At 44.4% G+C, this 14,490-nt stretch overlaps 4 protein-coding genes across 19 annotated transcripts in view; 2 read left to right on the plus strand and 2 right to left on the minus strand.

Annotated features, from left to right (window-relative positions):
- Positions 1 to 1,015, minus strand: part of LOC101172563 (peripheral plasma membrane protein CASK) — a 41,448-nt gene extending 40,433 nt beyond the window's left edge. For 7 of the 10 annotated variants that reach the window (XM_004066590.4, XM_011485011.3, XM_004066591.4 and 4 more), the window contains exon 1: positions 41 to 1,014. In XM_004066590.4, coding sequence (XP_004066638.1) covers positions 41 to 105 — 65 coding nt within the window. In that variant the 5' untranslated portion in view covers positions 106 to 1,014. Of the gene's footprint in view, positions 1 to 40 lie in introns of all 10 variants that reach the window. The other 3 variants (XM_020708951.2, XM_020708941.2, XM_020708927.2) reach the window with 1 other exon arrangement.
- A 1,531-nt stretch (positions 1,016 to 2,546) lies between these two features.
- Positions 2,547 to 5,260, plus strand: cenpl (centromere protein L). Its single transcript, XM_004066594.4, has 5 exons — positions 2,547 to 2,970; positions 3,702 to 3,876; positions 3,950 to 4,204; positions 4,281 to 4,847; positions 4,920 to 5,260. Exons 1-5 carry the CDS (start codon positions 2,951 to 2,953, stop codon positions 4,992 to 4,994), a joined length of 1,092 nt encoding a protein of 363 aa, XP_004066642.1. The 5' UTR covers positions 2,547 to 2,950; the 3' UTR covers positions 4,995 to 5,260.
- A 612-nt stretch (positions 5,261 to 5,872) lies between these two features.
- Positions 5,873 to 14,490, minus strand: part of LOC101173532 (FUN14 domain-containing protein 1) — a 78,841-nt gene continuing 70,223 nt past the window's right edge. For 2 of the 6 annotated variants that reach the window (XM_020708964.2, XM_023965817.1), the window contains exons 4-7: positions 10,182 to 10,347; positions 8,583 to 8,658; positions 6,925 to 7,059; positions 5,873 to 6,723 (exon numbers count right to left, since the gene is read on the minus strand). In XM_020708964.2, coding sequence (XP_020564623.1) covers positions 6,646 to 6,723; positions 6,925 to 7,059; positions 8,583 to 8,658; positions 10,182 to 10,347 — 455 coding nt within the window. In that variant the 3' untranslated portion in view covers positions 5,873 to 6,645. Of the gene's footprint in view, positions 6,724 to 6,924; positions 7,060 to 8,582; positions 8,659 to 10,181; positions 10,348 to 10,627; positions 10,826 to 11,915; positions 12,216 to 14,490 lie in introns of those variants that run through there. The other 4 variants (XM_020708983.2, XM_011485035.3, XM_004066595.4 and 1 more) reach the window with 4 other exon arrangements.
- The window catches only part of LOC101161131 (histone demethylase UTY), a 36,292-nt gene continuing 32,518 nt past the window's right edge, over positions 10,717 to 14,490 (plus strand). For both annotated transcript variants that reach the window (XM_023965773.1, XM_023965775.1), the window contains exons 1-2: positions 10,717 to 11,585; positions 11,732 to 11,795. In XM_023965773.1, coding sequence (XP_023821541.1) covers positions 11,407 to 11,585; positions 11,732 to 11,795 — 243 coding nt within the window. In that variant the 5' untranslated portion in view covers positions 10,717 to 11,406. The remainder of the gene's footprint in view (positions 11,586 to 11,731; positions 11,796 to 14,490) is intronic.

Here is a 14,490-nt window from a genome sequence, read left to right on the forward strand (position 1 = left end):
CTGCATCCCCCCTCCTCCTCCCCCCTCCCGGGGTACTTACTTGCCAATCACCTCGCACAGCTCGTACACATCCTCGAACAGCACGTCGTCGTCCGCCATGGTCATCCAGGTGGGCGAGGAGGATGCTCTCCAGCAGAAATCCCACCCACGCGATCACCGACAGCCCGTTCGGCGGGGAAAATGTGGTCACCAAAGCGCCACGCCACGAGAAATTCAAATGTCAGATGGGGAAAAACCAAGCGGGCTCGACTAGTCGGCTAGCCACGTTAGCTGGCAGCCGCTGCCCCACCTTCTCCCGAGACTCTCTCCCGGTCGGCTGGCTAGCCAGCTAGCTAACTAAACTACACGGCGGCCCCAGAGCAGACCCCGGGGCGTGGAGTTTCCCACGCTCCTCCTCGCATGCCCCGGGTTTTGGGACTCGCTGCTGGACGTGGGCCGGCGCCGGAGTCCCTCGGCAGCATCCACGGACGCTTCCCGCCCCGACGGAGATGCTCCCTTCACCGCAAGCTAACTAACGGGACTGGAAAACGGCTAGCTAGCAACGGAAAAACCGGATCCGCACACCGAGCGGATCACGGAGGGCTTATCCCCACCGACAGCCGAGCCAGGAGGGGAGAGATTAAAACAAAAACATGGGGGGGTATCCGGGATGCGGAATGATTTAGCTTCCCAACCGGGACTCGTTCATTTCCCGATTTAAAAAAAAAAATTCCCGTCGGGTTTACAGTACAGAAAATTCTGCACCCGTCGCTCCAGTTCGGGTTCGGACGCGGGGCTGGTTTGGACTGGCTGCCTCCCCGACTTCCAGAAACGCCAGGCTCCTCCCTCTATCTGCGCTCCGGGCAGCTGGTCGGTGGAGCTGAAATGGCCGGAGGAGAGTGGACCCTGGCTCCTCTGCTAGCAGCGTCTCGAGCCAAGATGGCGTTCGGAGGGGGGTTCGCTCCAGGCGTAGGTTCCCACTAATCTCCCCAAACGGCTGAGTCCAGTCAGTGCCGCGCAGGCGTGGAGCAGCCCGAACCTCATCACCTTACGTCAGCCCCCCCCCCCCCTTCTTCTGCCCCCTCCATCGCTCTGAAATGTCATTCTATTCCTCTGCCGGTGACATCTTTCTGCAGTGATGGATCTGTGCTCACGCGCGAGCTGCCGCGCGGACTGATGGAGCTGTGGATCCAAGAAAAATGGAAAAGGAGACATTTATGGTGGTTCTTCTGAGATCCCCCCCCCCCCCCCCAAAAAAAAATATCACCGGGGGGGGGTGCACATCCCTCAGCACCATGAGGAATTCTTCGTTGGGGGGGGGGTTACACTAATCAATGAATGAATTCGCCCCCATATGGAATTTTAAAAAATATGTATTTCTATGATTTATTTCTTATGTTGGGATTGAAACGCAGCTCGTGAGAGTTTTTCTGCAGGTGCAGGGATGCAGGTGACTACACCTGAGGTGTGGTAGGATAAGGAGATGGGCCAGTGATGCCCCCTAGAGGCGACAGCAGGGGTTGATGCCTTGTTAATGTTTGATTAGAAAAATAATCAGTAATCTTAGTATTAATCTTTTTATTTATTCAAGATCATAGTCTTAATTCATATTACGACATTTTTGCGAATAAACAAGTTTAAAGGCATTTGAAGACACTGAATGACCTAAATATATATTTACTTTAAACGTTTGACGAAAGGACATTTCTGGCCACCAGAGGGCGCTGTTCTCAGAAAGGATGGGAGCCTCTGCAGTTTCCATGGTGCTGCATCCCCCTCTTTTTTCTCTACATTTCCAGGTTTCTTCTATTGGTTGAAGCTCCCTGACTCTTTCTGATCATCTCATTGGCTGTTGATGTGGTCATCACACTCCCATACATTGAGCCCCCCCATCCCCTATGTGCATTAAATATTTCTCCTCTTTGCAAAAAAAAAAAAAAAAAAAAAAGATGTGATGGTGAACTAACATATGCTCAGACATAAAGATAATAGATGATCATTTTGAGCAAAAGACATGATCATGTTAACAAAGGAAGTCATAAGCATGGTTAAGATGGCTATATGAAGGTTTACAGAGAGAGAACACTGTTTCCATGGTAACGTAGAGAGGAGCACTCAAGCTATTTCATTGACAGATTGTAAAGACTGATTCTTCTATAACATTTATTTACAGAGGATGGTTTAATTTTATCAAGCAATCTTTAACACGCCATCCCATCATTTAACACAGGTATAGTATTCAAACACATATGATTTTCGTATATGTACTCAATATGTGCATCACCTTCATAATTACTTTTCAAAATAAGACAGAAATTTATTTGACAAATTAAGGTGGTTTGAAGAACCAACTGAGATTTAAAAAGATAAAAACAATATGTACCTGAATTTAGTGGCTGCAAAATACTCTTACTCTTGTCTATCCTTTTTATATTTTTATAATTGTCTTTATAGAAAAAAATCCGTTTAGTTTTTATTTAAAAAATTATATATTGAATTTATATATATTTTAATAACGTAAATGATGTTAAAATTAATAAGTAATACAGTAGAGCACAATCACCGGAGAACAAAAAGTAAACAAACAAATGAAGCGAGTATTATAACAATACAAAAAATCCACACTTTGTTTCTCTAAAACAAGAAGAAAAAACTAACATGCCAGATGTATTCAAATCATCTCATAGCACGTGTACTTTCAGTTAAAATACTGATTTAAATAAAAATCCAGATAATACAAGAAAATAGAAATTTGTAAATTTCTTAGACGCGAAGTTGTCGGTTTTATTTTGAAAATAAGCATCGCTTCCTGTTTTGGGCAGACCGCTTCCTGTTTTGGGCGGACGTGATTGGCTGCGTCTGAGCGCGCAGACTCACTGGTGAGCGCGATGTTCAAATCCACTTCCGCTTTGTGTCTGTGCTTTTTTGTTTTTGTTTTTTCTTTGATATTTAAACTCTCTGGTCGCCTGGAATGGATCCTTTGAGCGAAAGGTAAGATTATAAACACACGTTTTGCAGCAGAAGTGCCAGATTTAAACAGCGTTTTTGGCGAAACGGGACCGAAAAAAAAACATTGGATCGAGTTTCTTGATCCTCGTGCTTCGGTGGAGTCACAGACTAAATAACTGTCAATTTATTACGTTTGTGCTCAAAAACCCCCTGTGTGTGTGTTTGTCTTAAACGTTTCTTTCATTACATTAAGCTAGTTTCCATTAAAAATATAGTAAAAGCCTAAATGGCTTTAGTTTAAATCGTGCGCTTTATATTAGAAATATTTGAAAATTAGCAAACTTAAAAGCTGCAAAAAAATGTATAAAAATCATCTGACATCAGTCAGACTCTCTAACCTACATTTACTTTACTTTTTTTGTAAAAAATAAATAAAACAATCCATTTTATTGTATAAAACATGTTCATTCAGTTTAGCACTTTATTAACTGAATGTTCTTTTCCTCCTAGCCCAAAACATAATCTAATTTCTATACATTTTGAGCTGAGCTTACAATAAAAAGTCCTGTATTCATTTATTTTTAATAAACAGGTGATTACAGAATTACAGATTACAGAATCACGTGAAGAAAAGGCTTTTAATTCGAAGTGCAGCTCCTCTTATTTTGATCATATTTACCTTTTGACGCAGCAGATCCAGCATTTATCTTTACAGCCGGTGCGTTCACTGACCTTTGTGTTAATTGGAGACCACCTTTCCGCTTGCTTCTCAGTGGGATGAGGACGCCTCACAACGGCGCTGTGGTCCAGCGGAGGAGCAAAACGCGGAGCTACAGACAGTCGTACCGCAGCTGCCTTGGCACCGCCTCCAGGCTCGGCCTCACGCCGGCGCTGACGGCGCGCAGGCTCAACGCCAGCAGGCGAGCTGCAAAGCCGCAGAATGTCGCCGTGAGTTTCAGCAGGTGATGGGCAGACTCTGACTTTGGTTTTTCTGAGGTAACTCTCACCTTTTCTGTGGAAGGACAAAGTGAACCCGGAGCATCTGGCCTTGTTGGTGAAGGCGGAGTGGCAGCTGTCGTACGTTACTCCCCTCTACCAGTTCAGACACACGCAGCTGAGGAGCTACTCCAGGCAGCTGGCGGCTTTTATTGTGGCGGAGAAGCAGCAGGGTTTGGCGGTGGAGGTCAGCGAACTGCACAACAGCTACAGGGTCTCCTTGTCTGTGGTTCAGGGGTTAACAGAGTCAGAGGATGACGCTGAAACGGTCCTCATACAGGTATCTATGTTTTACAGCATCCGGGTGGATCCCCCCCCCGTTTAAAGGCTAAATCTCCATCCTTTTCCCAAATCAGATCCACTCCAAGCCGATGTTTGCACGGCAGGATGAGCCTCAGAGGTCCGTGTGGAGCGGCTGGCTCACCTGCGTCCACGGCAGCCCAGAGTACCTGCGCTCCCTTCCCAAAGACTTCACCTGTCTGCCTCTTTTTGGCAGCAGGGGGCCTGAATATCTGTCCCGTGTGGTCAAATCCTGGTTCCAAAAGACCTTTGACTGCTGCTTCGGCTCTCTAGAGATCAACCACACCAGCTTGCAGTGGTTCGCGGCGTTATGGACCGACTGCCACTCCCAGTCCCACATCCAGCACCTCAGGATGCTGTGGACGATTCCCGCGGCGCCGCCGCTGCAGATAACGTACACGGTGGACCATCAGGACGCGTGGGACCTGTGGAACAGCGTGAGGAAGGGGCCTACGGCTGCGGTAGCGGAGGATGCGGCTTCCATCGACCTGGAGGAGGTGACCGGGTTCCTGCAGGCGCTGAAGAGCCACTTTTACCGCCACTTCCGGCTGGACCTGTCGGCCGGGACCCTCCAGCAGGTCTCCACGGCTGTGGGCTCGGCCAAGAGCTCCGGCAGGATCAAGGTACCGCTTGTATCGCCGCCCACGGTCGCGCACCGTCCCGCCAACGCTAACATACGTCTGTTTCTGCCGCAGATGTCCAACAGTCGACACGTGATCGCCACCCTGACTCTGCTGACGGAGTGCGCCCTCCTCAAAATGCCCATCTGAGGGTTTGTCGACACCAAACCAGCAGAAATCAAGATTTTCTTTCTGTCATTTTTAAAATATGTCGTTGCTTTAAAGCAAACTGTTTTAACTGCTTTTATTTTAAAATCCACTTTAGCAGAAATGGCAACATAAACACGTGTGTCTAGTTTATCCAGTAAACAGGTCATCAGGTCGGATTTCAGTTAAACGTTTTCACTATGTACTATCTGTGTGTACCTTCTTTTAAAGTTATCAATAAAGGCAGAAAACGGTGGTATTTTAATTCAGGCACCTGCAGATTTAAGGGTTTTCAGATTAAAATCCCACTTTTATGAATGAATGTTTTAAAGGACCAACTTTAGACAGAACTATTATTAAATGTTAGTAGCTATGAGAAACTTTAACAAGGACATTTATGTCCATTTATCCTCTAAAATTGGGAGCCAGACATTAAACAGTAGTGATCATTTAAAACATCAAATAAAAAAAAAAAAAAAAGATCAAGTGGACGTATATTCAGGGTGAAATCATTATTCTTCAGTTTCTGTGTTGAGAAAAACATTAAAAATTTACCCCCCCCTTATTAAAAATATATGAAAATTAAAGGGTATCTAGAACTAAACCCTGTGGTACACCAAATGTAAGGGCTGCACAAGAATAACTAAGAATCATTATAATTAATTATGTTGTGTTAACACTCTCAAGGTTTATGTCAATTTTTACTCTTCAAATGTTTTAAAGCTGAAATCACGCAACAAATATTACAACTTAAATTCTACAATTAACCAAAACATAATAAAAAATGAGTAACTAAAAGGAATTAAAATTGATACGATTAACTGCAGATGGGAAAAACTTTTAAAAATAAAAGAAAACAGTTTTAAAAGAAAGTGCTCATGTTTGTTAAAATAAAAATGTAATACAATTAATACATGACATTCATAAACATTTGTAACAAACTTGTTTGTGTTTTTATGTTTGATTTAAACAACAAACCGCTTCAGTCCAGCTCCTGTTTTCATCAGAAAATCCTTCAGAAAATCAAAACTTTTGTTAGTTTGTCGTGAACTCCAGCAACTTTATTTACAAAAAAGCAAACAAATACAGGTTATCAAAATAATATAAATAGAAACGCAAGAAATAGAAAACGGAAACATCATAAATGTTGAAATAAAATAGAAATCCATCAGACTATTGCACCATGAAGGAAGAAAAAAAGCCAGAACAGTCTTGTCTGGATAATTAAAGTCATGACTTGTTTTGTTGTTCCTCACAAAGACGACAAAACGCACAACGACCGATAAGTCACAACCAGTAGTGTTTAAAAGCATAATGGGTGTGCAGCGGTTTGGGAGGTTTTCTCACATCTCTTTTAACGTTTAGCCCCTAAAGGCTAAAAGGAAAACACGCCTGTGTGACCATCAGAAGAAGAAGAAGCTCCGCCTTCATTTACTTATTCACATCTTTGATCAAAAGTGACTGAAAAGGGAATCCGGTTCGGTTCCAGCGTAACACTTACAGCAGCGACGACGCACTGAGGTTCCCGCCCGCCTGCAAACGGCTCCGGCCTGAAGCGGGGGGGGGCGGGGCTTACTGTCCAGCGTTCCCCTCGCGGAGGGATGGATCAAAGAGATGCGGGGGCGGCAGTTGATGGATGAGGTTCGCAGACGCTTTAGGAGGCCAGACCCAGGAAGAAACCACCGACAAACCCGCTGGACACGATGATGTTCCTCTTTATGAAATCTGTGGCCTGCCGGGACAAAAGCCGGATTCAGAACCTCAACACCTAAGGCCAGTTCGCGTTTGCAGCACTAGAGGGCGCCGGTGAGTCACGGACAAAGAAACCACATGCAGGGAGGCCTTTTTTAGGACACAAACCGAGATGTAAGAACCACTGAGGCGGTCGAGTTAAAGGAAAGAAAAGAAAAGAGCAAAGCGTCGTCACAGATACCTTTACCTCCTCTATGAATGTGTTGATTTCAGGGGCGGCTTTGTTTGCCTTCTTCTTAAGGTGCTTTTTTGCTTTGTTCACATCCTTCTCCACCTTCTTCCAGTCCACCTGGACGTAGCCACTGTGATTGGCCATCTGCAGGAACAATTGAGGAAGCTTTTATTTTGGAAGGCCCATCGTTATTTCCTGCAGCAGTCCTGGACTAAAACCGTTTTGACGATTCTTCTCTCTACCTGCAGCTTGAATGAAATTCTGACCCCCACCACACTTAAAAGACTCACCTGCAGGTACAAAGGTAGTTTTATTATGGGATGGTCAGAGCTTGGTGGAAATTTGGCAATTTTTTTATTTGTATTTTGCACAATTTACGGACAAAAAAAGCTGTTTTTGAGCGATCTTTGTAGAAATTTCCCGCATGTGACCGGATTGACCTCTTGAGAGCGGTCGTCCGAACTCCCTACCTACTATGAAACTATACAGTGCTACTATGTGGTGCCCTGGATTTTAAAAGCAATTCGGCAGATATGACGTCATCGATTTCACAAAGTTAAAATCTAATTATTATGGGCGTTTTGCAACGATTATTTATGAGTCCACTGTCTTCTGAAGATAAAAACTTTGATGGTTTATTAAAAAATTCATATAAATACATCTTTTTGGGTAAAAACTGTTCCGACGCAATGCATTGTGGTCTATATTTGCCAATATAGTGAGCACCGATGCACATTGGTTTTTCGCAGAGACTTCTGGGAAATTCCTAGGCCACTGGATTTTAGAATTGTAGATGGGGACAGCACTACAAGATGGCGAACGCGCTATGGAGTGAGAAAGGAAGGAAATCTGACACAACCTATGTCTACAACCACGAAGATTAGTTGACCTTTGACCTCGGGAGAGGCTTTAGGGTTTATTACTACACCTTTAGTCTACCGCCTCCTCGAGCATCATTGAGAAGCTTCTTGGGGACAAATGTTGGGTTTTGAAGTTGTAGATTTTCAACGGCGTTCGCGTGGCGAGCCTGCAAAAGTGGCGTTTTCCTGTTGCTCGCACGTTTGGTTGTTTTTTTTTCTTTTTACCAGATTATTGTGAAAATGTATTACATGATTGATTGGCTCAAGCTAAAATAACAATTTAACACTTGATATGAAAATATAAGAAATGTGGGCGTGGTTACCAAAAAAAAACCTAAGTTGTCGAGGAAAATATATTTTTTTTTTACTTTTGACGATTCTTCCAAAAATGTTATAAACGTGTTCCTCGCGCCCGGGAAACCAAAACAAAGCATGGTTGCTATGGAGATAAAGCTCTGACCGAAGGTTTTGACCTAGAAAATGACACATTTAACCCTTTCTGTGCTCAGAAAGTCCGTCAAACAGAAGAAGGCCCGTTGAGGAAAGCAGCCGTTGGAGGAACACGATGGGAACGTTCCTGTTCCGTTTACCCGCCTGCTGAACAAACACCAGAGCGCTTCAAAGACATCGAACCGACCCTCAAGTATCCAGATGGCTTGTGCGCGCTCGCTCCACGCCAGATTTCACACAATGCCACGTCTTTCCGCCGCCACAGAAAGGGAGCAGCTGAGCGGCGTGCTGTCGTCTTCCCTCGTCTGTGCGGTTTGAAAACTCACGATCGGACTTTTAAGATGGAGGTTTTCCAACCTGCAAAAGGAGGAAGCCTCCACCGATGGCCGTGGCGGCGATCTTCCCCACTCTCTGGAAAACATAACCAGCACACCTGCAAAGAAATGCAGCTTTTAAACCAACTTTATATCCTGTAACTATAGTGGAATTCTACAAAATCATGTTATTTCTTCTTGTTTTATAGAAAACTAATGACAAATACGATTAATTATTGAAGGAAAAGTAATATAACAACTTAACAACCAAAAACGGGTACATAGTACTTAAGAGTACTCTTACTTCAAAATACAAGTAGTTAAGGAGAAGAAAAAGAGGGTAATTACTTCACAGAACATTAATTGTCTAAAACATAAGGATTAATTGCCAACAAAAACTAAAATTGTGTCAATTCTCTGTACGGTATTTACTGAGGGAGTTTGTGTTGGCATACGTGTCCCACGATACGATATGTATTGCGAAACATCTCAAGTGTCAGGAGTGAAGCATCCGATGCCACTACAATAAGGGTTTAAGTGAAAAACAAGAGTTAGACGCTAAATATTTCAATAAATATCCTCTTTAAAAGCGATTCAAATATCTCCAAACGGAAGACAGTGACATATCGCCGACTTGACTTTTCCCTGCACCCCTAGAATCTACCATGTTTTTGGAGCCAAGAGGTTTTCACCGATGTGTGAAATGACTGCAGAATTTAGGATTTTTGTTGAACACATTCGCTGATTTTAAACCATTTTGATACAGAATGATGTATTTCCTGTTTTTCGTCTAAATAAAAACCGCATTTTTGTCAATTAAATTGTCGCTTTACAAGCAAAACAAACACTGTTGTCCGATAGATATTAGATGATGTCAGATATGTTGACGGTTTTTCATTTTTGCCATTAATTTAAAAACTTGTGTCTTTTTCTAGGACATAGTTTCTGCAGAGCAGCAGGAGCTCATGAGACATTCACTTCTGAGTTGCGGACGGGATTGTTGGCGTGGAGTAGGCCCCTTCCCCACTTCCCATCATCTATCGGTTTATGCACCCTCCTGCTAGCTTACAGCCCCTCATAACCCCAACCTGGTGCGACGAAAATGGCGATCAGCGTTGGTCTAAAGAGCCGTGCAGTTCTGATCAGACGAGGAATACCAAGACATGCATGGATCTAGTGGATGCATCAGAATGAAGCAAAAGTTTATCACTGATGTGCAAGGACCACAACAGTTGATATTCACCGGTTTTGTGTCTTATACCAAAGTCAAAGTTTGTGGCCTGTCGATCCAGGCTTCTTTAAATGGTATTTTAAATTAAGAAATGCTCTGAATTTTGTATTTTTTTATTTTTATATGACTTATATCATGAGAAAAACAACACAAGACCGTGTTAAAACTATCTTCTTTTCATCAAAGTGGGTCTTTAAATTGAACTTTATTGACAACACTTATCAGAACATGTTTTTTTTGTTCTGGCTGATCCAAATATGTATGTTTTTCTGCAATTATGTGTAAGAAATTATGCAGAAAATGCGATGTATCCACTGAAAAAGTAAGGTACGTTTGCAGATTTCTGTCTATTAATGCATAAATTGACTGCAATGACAGTAGTTTGCACCCCAACAAGCCCCCGGTTCTCACCATCCGGTCACCCCTCCCATCATCAGCTGCGTCGCCACGGAGTACTTCTCCGCTATGGGGCCGGAGCTGCTCCCGAACACCCGGCTCCACCACTGGTGCCTCCGGGCGTACTCGGTCAGGTCCACCACCTCGTAGACCTCGTCCTCGCTCTCCGGCTCGTCCTGACCTGGATACGGAACGGCGGGAGACGCGCCTCAGACTGTGTTTGGGGGTTCAAATCCACCACACAAACAACAAAGCTCCCCCATAATTCCACACAAGCTAATATTAGCTCCACAGCGTCAAATGGCAGCTCAGTTCCGCGCAGCCGCACTTCCAAGCACAGCACGCGCGTCTGCAGAGCGGCTAAATGAGCTTTATTCCCCCGGCAGGTTCATTTAAAATGACAAGATATTTAGCTGCAAAGTCAGTGACTAAAGTATCGGAGAAACAACAAAGTCAATAACCTTCTCTGTGGTTAGCCGTCGCCATTTTGGAGCTGGCAGTTATGTCACCAGGATGTTGACAATGCTAGGCCACGCCCACCCCGTGATGCCCTGCCACGTCAGTTAAAAATACTCTCTTTTCGCTTTACTTGTGTTTGAAAACTCTTTAGTTTTGCTTTAAAAAATGAAAACGTGTTGCTATTTATTGACACGGTGTATTAAATTCAACACAAGTGTTAAAAAAAGGCGGGAAATTAGTGATGCACAGCAGTGAATGACGCTGAACTGACCGTGTAATAAACGGACAAATAAATAGTTTGGTATTTTTTAGACAGAAATGTTTCCCATGTTGATATAGGCTGCTTTGGAATACTTAGCGTGCATGAATAATGTGAATATTCAAGATAATAAAACGATATGGCAGGGAAGTCATATGGTCGGGAACGGGCACGGCGATTGGTTGAGAGGGGAGGAGAGGGCGTGGCTAACACGGCGCGTGGGTTCGCTTGGGTTTTACAATTATAACAACTTTATCTTCGTTGGGGAAACGTATTTTATGGTCAAATAGCGACATCTTGGAGTGGATTCGTGCGTTCGGTCCGCCGCGCGGCGTCACTTTGCGATGAAAAATGTGACGTTTGTGGAGCTACCCGGAGAGCGCGTCCGTCCCCGACCGAGAGGATTTTCTTCTGCCGAATCGCATCTCATCATCCTGGGATAAAAAGTTTTCGGCGGATCTCCAGCCTTCCCCCCCTCTGATTCTGCGAGTCAAACGGACCGTCCCGGCGTCGCGGTTTTCCATGCAATCGTGCGGTGTGTCTGTCGCCGCTGCTGCCTGCGCTGCTGCCCGGAGTCTCGGCTCGGCTTCTTCTGGTGGTGATGAGGAAAAGAAAATGGCGGCGGGAAAAGCGAGTGAAACAGAGGAGGACTTTCCGACACTGACAGCCCAGGAGAAGGACAGTTTGGCCGGGATCGACAGGTCTGGACGGTTCCCTCGATCGCTCACGCGAACGTTCAGTTCGAAAATTTTACGTTTTCTTTCATTGCTCGATCAGATTGTCCCTTAACACCCCCCCACCCCCCTCTCTGCAAGTGATACTGAACCGCCTATGTTCTTGCTTGCAGCTCACTGTTTGGATTTCAGAATCTTCATGAAGATGGCGCCAGAACGAAGGGCCTGTTGATGAAGGTACTTCATCCAACTGAGGGCGTTTTTTTAATTAAATTATTGTTTTAAATACACAAACACCACACTATATTACACATTAATTACATCCAGCTTTGTGTATTCGCAGCCCCCCCCCCCTACCGAGTGGCCCACTCATTTCGGTGACCGAGGCCAGCTAGTCGCAGCCCCCTCTTCTTAGCCGGCTAGCCGCTAGTCTCATCCAGCGACTCTGCACCTGCGGCTAGCCGCTCCTCCGCCGTCCCTCCGGCCTGTGCAGCCGCCCCGACGCGCTCGCTTTCCGCCTCCCTGCCCGTGCTCGCGTGCACGCAGCGCACGAGCTGCACTTTTTCCCCACAACGTCGTTTGTTTTGTTTGTTTTTTCGTCCCTCCACAGCCTCAACCAAGGAAGTTGACGTGCGGCCATGAAAATTGCACATCTGAGGAGGAATATCTGTTACATATATATTCATCTATATAAGTGTAATAGATTAGATAATATGTGGACATGTTTTTGGGGGCGGCCGCCGTGCCGTGGCTGTCTGCAGCTTCGGCGCTGTTGGGTCGGTCCGCAGCAGCTGTTTTAGACTCGGGCTAACTTTGGTGACATTGCATTGTCATTTAAAGCGTTCCAGGGCGGGTTCGTGCGTTTTATTCGTCGGGAGTCCGTGGGAACCAGCTGACAAACGTTAATGGCTGGCTGCCTGTTCAAGATGGCGGGACATGGCGGAATGACACCGAGAGCTTTTGTATCGCTCTTTTTATTGAGTGTTTCTCCGAATTCGTTGCGTAAGCGCGCGGCCGGCTCCCCTCGCGGGTGGTGTCACGGTCCTTTGTTTACAATGGTGGTTCTGCGTGGTCTCGGTCCTGGCCGTCGATGAAATCTGCTCGGACGGGTTACAGGCTAACAAAGGAAAAGGGGGCTCGCGCGTCCGCGTGTTTTTGGGGGGAAATGTGGAGAAAGGTGAAGCTGCTGTCAACTCTTGTCGTGCAGGGAAGGGAGGCTTTAGTTTAACGTGCTCGCTAGGTGGTGTGGGATGCCTACGAGGAAGTGCCATTAACTGCTCAGGAGCAGCAGGAGGCTCAGGGGGGGTTATGCCAGGGAGTCAAATCTCGCGATAAAAACAGAACCGTGATCGTCTTTAAATTCTTGCTCCAAACCTTTGTTACTAACGCATGAAATCAACGCTTGAGTAACATTTTACACTCTGTTCATTGATTGACCCAACCTAATTCTAAACTAATGAAGCCAAATGCTCATTTGATATTTTTTAATCACCTGCTAATGTTGCTTCTACCAAAATGTGTTCTTATATAGTCTTTATCAGTATTTTATAACTAATTTTATGTTTTGTACAATTTGTGGAAAAAAATATTCTTGTGGCATTTTTCTCAACAAAGTTGCATTGCACGTGTTCACGTTGTTTGAAAAAAAAAACTTGTATTTGTGACACACAAGTTACTACAGCAAGCCACAAACTCCCTGATTCCCAATTCATCCACTTGTAGAAAAATAAGATCCATGCACGTCTTTGTTTTCCTCTTCTGAGCTGGAATCTGGCTCCAAAAATTGTTCGCCATTTTTGTTGCATGGTTAATGTTGGGTTGGGGGTTGTGAGGGGCTGTAAGCTAGAGGGAGAGAGTGTTAACAGATGGACTCGGAGGCACATTTCTAATGAAGTCCTGCCTCTCTGCACAACTTATGTCCTAGAAAACACCACAGCTTTTTGGATTTTGCCTACAAAAGCTTAATATTGATTAAAACAATCACTGGGAACACTTTGAACACACAAAACAAAAGACGATTGGAGTGGGACTTCAGATTAGATCAGTCAATTACATTTCAATCCAGTAATTCCTATAACCAAATTTTACATGGGGAAAGTAAACCATTGCATCCCTACTGCATTCAGATTAAGACTGCATCAATATTGTGATCAGGATACTTGTGATACAAAATGCAAAACAAAGTTTGCATCATTTTCATTTCACTGTAATGACTTGATTTAAATAACAGTCAACATGCCTTAGATTTACCATTAAAGGACCCTCGTCTACACAGGACGCAGGCTTCTAACGTAAATATAAAAGCAGTCATTAGGTTGTTTTAGCATGCGTGTAAACATTTCACGTAACCATTCAGATGTTATAGTGTCAAACAGGTGTTTAGCTAAATCTAAATTCCTCCCCATGGAAAAGACATAGTGTCTTTGAATTTGGATGTTACTCCCACTCGATGACATCATCAATAGTCGGGGGTTAGCTACGAGGGCACGGAGCTGCTAGCGGTAGGAAAATACACACCAACATCGGTTTAATAACTTTAAATAAAATGTCATGCTACAACAAGAAATCATTACTTACGCTTTGATGTACACATGCAGAAATGCGGTTCTCCTCCATGGCACAGCGTGACCCCTTAAAAAAACTATTTTGGACAACCCTATTCCACCAAATACCAGGGGTGGAGGAAGCAACCTCCAACCTTAATGCACAAATATTTATTAGGAAACAAATGAGCTAAACAGATAAATAAATAACTGAATCCTAAATCAAAAAACTGCTCCTGCTTCTGCAGCCATGGCTCCTCTTTACATGCATCCATATCTAAAGTGATGCTTCTTACAACAGAGGCCCATTTAGGGATTTGAACACACATTCATCTATTCCTTCTGGGGTCATGGAGTCCATCCCCTCTGCTCTTGGGCTGAAGGTGGGA

The sequence above is a fragment of the Oryzias latipes genome, chromosome 2 (genome assembly GCF_002234675.1).
Source record: "Oryzias latipes chromosome 2, ASM223467v1".
Lineage (NCBI taxonomy): Eukaryota > Metazoa > Chordata > Actinopteri > Beloniformes > Adrianichthyidae > Oryzias > Oryzias latipes.